At 28.4% G+C, this 8640-nt stretch overlaps 1 protein-coding gene across 3 annotated transcripts in view; it reads right to left on the bottom strand.

Annotated features, from left to right (window-relative positions):
• Positions 1-625: 625 nt before the first annotated feature.
• The window catches only part of LOC143247305 (long-chain-fatty-acid--CoA ligase 4-like), a 41621-nt gene continuing 33606 nt past the window's right edge, over positions 626-8640 (bottom strand). For all 3 annotated transcript variants that reach the window (XM_076495134.1, XM_076495128.1, XM_076495139.1), the window contains 2 exons: positions 7466-7741; positions 626-6030 (listed from right to left, as the gene is read on the bottom strand). In XM_076495134.1, coding sequence (XP_076351249.1) covers positions 5879-6030; positions 7466-7741 — 428 coding nt within the window. In that variant the 3' untranslated portion in view covers positions 626-5878. The remainder of the gene's footprint in view (positions 6031-7465; positions 7742-8640) is intronic.

Raw genomic sequence — 8640 nt, 5'->3', positions numbered from 1 at the left:
TAAATATTTCCTGGAGACGGGTAAAGAGAACAAACAGTGATGGTATGACCCATGGAGATACAATGGCTACAGCCTTCAAGGGTGTAGCCGCTTGTATCAATCTTGTTGGCAAACATTACAAATTTGACACATCATTACATTTAATTAACTTCTAAAGTTAAATTACAATTTAATTCAGTTTCAGACTATTTGAAATCATAATACGTAACATAACTTGGAGACTCCACCAGGATAGATTACAAGAGTAACAAACAGAAATTCAATACAAGCAATGAGGAATGAAGCCTCAACCTTAATTTTTGTTAAAGATAAGAATATGGTACTTTAAATACTTAAGGTAAGAACTAAAAGGTTACGAATAAATAATCAAATATGAAAAAAAAATTGCTGTCAGAAGACCTACAAAATATACATTTTTTGCCACGTATGAAAAGTCACTTGTATACCGTTAATCACTTGATCTGTAACAGTCTTAAATCAAGATATTGTCATACTAAATCAGCGCTTACTACACTGAAGTTCTTAGAATTTGTAACGAATTTGTTTCTGAAACAAAATATACTGTATAAATTGGAAAGGTTCCCTGCTTAGGAGGCTTTAAATAAAGAACTTCTAAAACAATGGATTTTAATACAAAATTTTATTTCTTTAACGAATGCATCATTTATCTTCACTACATCAACGAAAATTTGCTTGAATCTCTTTACAATAACAAAACATTATACAGCATTAAGTCACAAAGGAAAACCATAGTGCTGCCTACAAGAACAGTACATGAGGTAGTAAAAACAAAATCTACTACCTTTAACTTTTAAAGATTAATTATACCACAGATTATAAAACATGAAAACATCCTACTAAGCTAATTTATGTATACAGATAATCTTCAATAGAGACAAATCCCACCTTCAGGTAAGCCAACATCTGTAGTTGACAAAAGGCACATCCTTCAGTTTGACAAGCTTGGTTTACAAAAACAAAACAACAAAGTCATGAACGATGGACTTCAACACAGTTACTACAAATTTAAATGTTTTAACTTAGAAAGGAACAGCACAATATTAGACTTAATACACGTTACTTTTCATTATATCATATCTAGATAAGGGAGTTCATCCTCTTTCAATCAATATTTCAATACTGAATCACGTTTTTTCACATAAGCTGCATCTTACTCAAGCGTGTTTTACAAACTGTATAGTTTTTATAAAAAATATATAATAAAATTGTTTTATTTTCATAACTATATAATTCTCAAGCACTGTGAAAAAATTACACTGAGTGTAGAGTACTCAAATATGTCTTTAAATGAAACTGAGGTTAACATACAATTGAATATTTCTTTTGTACCCTAAAAATAGTTAAATACCTCTTGTAATTTCCAAACACCTAAATCCATATAGGTGCTTTGGGAAGACAAGGCAAAAAAATCTAGAACATCTTAATTGTAATAACACAAAGCTGCACCCTTCTTAAGAACAAGAAAAAAAACAGAACATCTGTAAAATGATTCACTGCCCTCCAGTTAAATACAATCCACATTCATGTAACATATGAGCAAAAATTACAAAAAATTATTCAAAAATTTCTTCACTATAAAGAAATTGTGTATGTGAAATTTAAAACATTTCCATCTACTTACATCAATAAATCTTTTACTTTCATGTAAATTATATGAAAACATAAGTAGATCAGGGATATTAAAACAACTTTCAACAGGGCAAAAACTCTTAAACAAAAATGTATATAAATCTTTTCAGGAGCAAGCACATCTTTCAAAGTTTTTTTCTCAACAACCAGATGGTTTTAAACTTGACTTCTAAGTGATTTTCAATTTAATGATCATACACAAAATCAACCCTATGGTTTTAAGTATGCAAATTACTGGATGGTTTTAAATGTAATAAATATATTCAGGTTTTTGGTTGCGTTTTTTTTTCAACTTGTTATTCATACAGTCAGTGGATGATTTTTGACATTTATCACAAGATAGTTTTCACTTTCAATAACTGTACGAGTTTTAATTTTTAATCACTTGCTAACAGGGAACACTCATTTGAAAAATTAGTATGATTGCCCAGAACATGGTTCACCAACCTCTTCTGAATAATTAAATCAGCAACAAGTTCATCCTAAAAAATCCCAAATACAAGACTAATTAAGCATGAGGATGATTTTTGCATACTTGTAAGTATTTACTTAACATTGGTATAACTTTATGACTACAAGTGTTATATGAAAAAAAGTCATTAGAAGAACCCGTCACCCTACAGGAATCAACTATGAAGAACAACAAACAATATAAAACAGCAGAATAAACATTTGTAAGCATTTCAAGTTCTAAGCTTAGACTTTTAAAGAGATCAATGAGGAATAGTTTTGTCATTAACATTAATTTCACAAACCCTTTAAAAGCACTTAGATATCATTTTAGTGTCAGAACTTAATTTGTACTTGTAAAAAAAAATGTTTTTAGATGGAAAAAGATAACTTAAGATTACAATAGATACACACAGTTCTCTCACTCTGATCTGATGTACATAGTGTCCATTTCTCTGAAATATTATAGCGCTCATCATTGTGGCTCTAATATCATGGAAGATTACTTATTATCATTGATAAAACATTTTGTTGACAAGGTTACGAACTTTCCAAAGACAACTAAGCCTAAATGAGCTTCATTACAGCTAGGGTTAAATTTCTAACTAGAAAATCAGTGTGCTAAATGCCAAATGCACATGCAAGTGAAAACACACCCCACACTTGTTTCAATATTACCAAACTACAAACTATCCATTTTAACTACAATGTTTATTTTTTCATACAAGTTCACGTTTTATAAACTTCTAATTGCTTTTAAAGGAAATATTTCTCAAAAGATATTTAATCTTCAATATTTTTATCTTACAACATTTCACATATTCCTCTTCCTAACCACATTAGAACTACAAAAATTTGTTTGAAACATTTTAGAAGATGTAACTTTTGTTTTTAATTTACCTACCAAACATATCTAACATCCTCAATTACATGAACTATGAACTTTAACTACAAAAACAACCTTTCTAAAAATATATTTTTAAAATGGTTGACATTAAAACATTTCAATTATGTTTAAATCAAGAGAAACGTGCAAAATGTATTCACACAATTGTCCATAGAAGCTTTCAAAAGAAATTCCAACACCACACTGGCAGAGTTTATGCTACATTTCAATAACTATCTGTAAACGAAGATGAAGACTGGTGAACACGCACAGAAAATATACAATACTGACTACCTATTGTAATAAAATAACTGAAGGTCCAAGTTTATAATATGTCAGAATAAAATGAAATTACTTAATAGAAAAACATTACAATGAACTACAATACATTAATCCAAAAGTATGCTTAAGAGTAATTTAATCGTAATGCAAAATAAATTGTGAATTCAAAGTTAAGTTAAAAATCAAATTTTTTAAGAACATGAAATACTAGAATAGTTGAATCTTCAATAAAGTTCAATTAGACATTTTTGAATTTTTGAAATGCAAACAATCAACTCATTTCATTTGTCATCCAAAATTCAACTTTTCTTTATGAAGACAAAACTGCCAAAATATAAATTAGACTGCAGACTTAGTATTAAAAAAAAAAAAAAAAAATTCTTACTCTCCAACACACATACACCTTTAAATGTAAATTTACTCATTAATATGAAAGTAATATTCAGATATCTCACTTCAAAAACACCTACAAATTTTGATCATTTTATACATGTAAAATGAAATATAACAAGATATATGGTTATTATTTCACTTCTTTTCTTTAGGTTCCTATAACAGTAAATCAAATGTATCAGAGATATGTTACTATTACAACCAATGATCTAAATGATATACTAATAATTCCACCAGTAAGCTAACTGAAATGCTATATAGAATTTAACCAACTTAAAATGTTAATCAAAACAATTACAAAACTGTTAAAAACAAAATCTTCAAAATATTGGTTTCAATATGTCTTACCTACAATCTAGGAACTTTAACAGAATTTCATCTAGCTTTAAAAAAAGTTAAATTCTGAAATTACCCTAAACAATATGCTTCTAAGACCACATAATAGACACAAGTTAGCAATCAAAAGTAAGATAACTTATGAAACAATAGGCGAAACAAAGCAACTGATAACAAAAACTTTCTAATGCTACTTCTTCATTGTATCTTTCACCTTTCATATGCTAGAAGATTAATCATACATGTGCATAGAAAAACAGCATGCCAGATCTTGTTTCAGGATCATTATAACTAGCTTCTCTCAGAATACAACTACAAAAGTAAAACTTTGAAGTTTCAATTATTTATGAACTGTTATACATTACCTATGATAGTCAAAACAATATAATCTGATTTAGTTTAACAAATAGTATGAAATTTGTTAAATATTAAAGCCAAAACAAAACAAGATCATAAAATTTGAATGAAAAATTAAACATTTTCTAATCATTATCACAGATTTAAAACTAAAAACAATATTTCTGGCAGCTTAAAATTATACAAATTGACTGTAAATTTTAAATAGGAGTTGCAGAAGCATTAATGAAAGTAATATTTTCAATCATATTTTGCACCTTAATTTCACAATACTCTTAATATCAAATTTTTCTGTACACAATTTAGATACCAAATCTACTATTCTTTAATCAACACCAATGCAATCATACATATATTCAAAACAAGAGTTATTCAGGTTCACAGTATTGCCAGCCATTAGATAAACACTAATAACACACTTGCTTCACTCAATGGAAGAAAACTTTTATAAGACTCAATTATCAGCATTCAATATGTGAAAATTAAAAGCACTTCTCTGGATGGTTTCATTTAATAAAAAAAAAAAACAAAAAAAAACTTTAAATAGTTGAATACAATATTTCAGTAAAATAATTATGTAACATTCTTTATATTCTCATTCTTCAAAAGTTTATTGCTACCACATTCTAGAAAAAAAGGGGGGGAAGGGGTGTGTGTTAAAAGTTAACACTTCATGTCATGTTTGACAAAACAGTACAGTACAAACATTATGCTAGGTGTTCCAATTCTCAACCTTCAACCTTTTCTTTATATGTTATGAAAGCTAAGATCTAAAAATTACTCCAAACATCTTTTCCTACTTTAGACAATCTTTAAAAATTAAAACTTTACTTTCATGATAAACTGAGCTGAAAACAAGCTTTCTCAATTCATCAGTAAAAACTGTACAAATAAACATTTTCACTATCAGCTCTATTTTATGATTGCAATTTTAGTTTATGTTTAGAAAGTTAATATAAAATACAAGTAAAATACATTTATTCCCAATGGGAATTAATCTTTCACACAATCTTATTTCCTACAGTTACTAAAGTCCTGTCAAAGTCATATCAAAAACCACTTCTTAGTAGTATTTTTCTTGGTCAAATACTGAGAACTACCTGCCACAATATGCGTTTCTGACATTTTGTACTAGACATTTTGAAAAACAAACAACAATCTAAGAATCCCACGGAATGCAAAAAACTTGTTTTGTTAGTAATTTAACAAGAAAGCTTACTTGTACTACATAATATAAATGACAGTACTATACACTCAAGCTAATACTTTGAGTATCTTCAGTGTTTTAGTTCCATAATTACTCTCTAGTTTTGAAAATGCTCCTAAACTACTCAAAAATCTCATTAGTAAACTAACAACATATTTTAAGAAATATTAGTAACATAAATGCTGTTACATTTACTGCAACATTGTAGCTTAATAAATGTTAACATCTCTATACCAGACTGGGTACAATCATTACATCAGTTTTTAACTCCTGAATTCACGAATTTTCTAACAAAAAATCTAAAACACCTTCCATTTCTAGCTGTAGAGGGCTGCAAGCTGGTCTTTATAATAGTCTTGTACAGCTTTCCTACGGAGTTTGTAAGTAGCTGTCACAAGCCCTGAATCTGGAGACCACTGTTCCAAACACAACTTAATCTTTTGGGGAATTTCCACTTTTTGTAGTTTAGCTGAAAATTAAATTCATATTTGTCAGGACATACAAAAATATAAGGTACATGTCTTGTATTATTAACTAAAAATCTGTTACCACATATAAAAAAAAAAAAACAACTTTTTGTAACTGTTTTTAGGAAAAAACAATGGAAGGTACAGCAGAAAGTCTGCTTTAATTAAAGCAGTTGAGTTCAAATAAAGCAGTTTCCAGTCAAATAATGTCTACCATACTCGTAATAAAATGATTTTGATGTTTATAATTAACCACAAATACTTCTTTCCTTAAGAATTGATTTGTTTGTTTTAAATGTTTGTATTCATTATTCAAACATTTTACAATGAGCTTTATCACTTTGGATATTCAATACCATACTACCAAAATTTAAACATTACAATAATAAAAACTAACCTGACAAAAACAATATCCAAACTATTTAAGTGGACAATCAAAAAGTTATTGAATGTTACTACAAAGAAAAATACGTACAAAATTTCACAATGAGTATTCAAGATTCAGACAAAAATAACCACAGTATGTGCAACAATCATTATAATAGAACAGTTTTAATTAAAAAGTACTCTCCTCACAACAAAAGCACAACTTTCACCAGGACTGTACACGAGGATTTAACCATATCTTTATTGATGTAATTTTTAAATGTAGTACTGAGAAATTGCAATTATAAAAACTTATTTTTATCAATAAATGGTTACCATATTTAATATAAAAACTTCAATTTATATCCTCAAAGTCCAAACTTTGTGTAGCACTTTTTAGAATTTTAAGACAATGTTCACATTTTTCTGAATTTTTTAAATTAGGTGTAAATAACATTAGTAAATATGAGCACAAACAGCAGCCCTTGGGGTAGAGTTTTTGCTAATATGAAGTAATGCAAGCATCCAATCAATTTTCAAAAAAAAAAAATCCTCAGGCATACAAGTTTACCACACAAATGTTTTGTTTTTTGTTTTTTTGCAGAGCTAGCTGTAAGAACATATAATGAATGAGATTAAAGTTGATGAAATCCATCATGATTTAAATTATGAGCTATGCAGTTTTTTGGTACAATAAAACTTGTGATAAGAGAAGTTAATTACTAGCTCCTAGCAAGTTATAACTTCAACTTTGGGATCAAAGTTTAAATAATTAGAAATTTTAAGTAATGTGCATCCTATGTATTTCTTCTATAAAGCATCTCCAAATTTTATCATGTAGGTTTACTTATTGACAGGTAATGCTTGTAAAGCAATTCATAAAATGCCGAAAAGGAACGAGTGCATATGACTAAAAGCACAAACTGTACATCTACATAGTAATTCCCAGAAAACTCTTTTGAAAGTGTTCCCTTTTAAAAAATTGTTTTTAAATGAGGTATGAATACCATGATTAGTAATTACTAACAAACAACCATTTCTGCTAATACAAGTAAATGTTACAGAACATACCTTTTTTACCTTCCTCTGCTAAAGATTTTAAAACCTCTGCAACTATTGCTTTATTCATACACAAATCTTCAAAACTAATGCCTTCTATTCCTAAAGACTTGGCTAGTTCATGCAGCTGTCTTTGATTGGGTACCACCAAAGCTACAACATAAGATTTGAAACTGTCTCCATAAACGCAGATATTATCTATTAATGGATGCCTCTTCAGCTCTGATTCCACTTTACCCAATGATATGTATTCCCCAAACTGGAGTTTCACTAAGTCTTTCTTACGATCTGAGCAAGAAAAAAAACTAAAAATCACAGACTGAATTGCAAGGCCATACTTTTGAAATATTTAAAACAAATTTCTTCATATAACACAAATATAACCTAACTCAATACTTACAAATCACCTGAAAACAAAATACAAAACATATTATACTTAAAGAAAAAACAACACTTTAGCAGCAACATTCATCACAGGAACTATCATAACAGTTCCTTCTTTTAGTCAACACTGTTAGAATTTTAGGGTACAAAAGATGTGCAGATTGCTAAATTTAAAAAAAAAAAAAAAATCAGTAAATTTGCAAAGTTACAACATATTTGTCTATGAATGCTAATTTTTAAACCATACATAATACCACATCAAGTTTTTAAGAATTTCTTTTTTTTTCTCTCCTTCAGGTACTTGATCCCATTAAAAAATGCCAACATTGTTAAATTTTACACAGGATGCATGTTTTCAAGCATCTTTTTTAGTATATTATTTTGCATGGGAGAAATTGTTTTTCAATCAATGAATCACATTCAACATCTCTATAAGCTTAATCTATTAAAATAAAATTTACTATAACAGCAAAGTGCCCCTCACATAACATCACCAAAAAAGAATTCAACTCTTGACTTCAAATAATCCTAAGCTAGTCACTGGACATGCACTTCTTTGTATTGTTTACATTTCATTCATGTAACTTCCATCAAAGCAACAAAGTTCCAGACAGTATGGCTAAGTTTCAAAGGAGTGGAATGAAAAACGTGTTATTACTCAAAGACATCATATTCCAAATAAACTATACCACAAGACTAAAGTTATTTTTGTTGTTTTTTTATAAATTTATAATTGCAGAAGGAAAAAAAAAGCTGAAAGACTGGAATTTGAACAGGAAAAAATATATTTAGTTGTGCTTTAA

This window comes from Tachypleus tridentatus, chromosome 1 (genome assembly GCF_004210375.1).
Source record: "Tachypleus tridentatus isolate NWPU-2018 chromosome 1, ASM421037v1, whole genome shotgun sequence".
Classification (NCBI taxonomy): Eukaryota; Metazoa; Arthropoda; class Merostomata; order Xiphosura; family Limulidae; genus Tachypleus; species Tachypleus tridentatus.
This window is presented reverse-complemented; position numbering and strand designations above follow the sequence as displayed.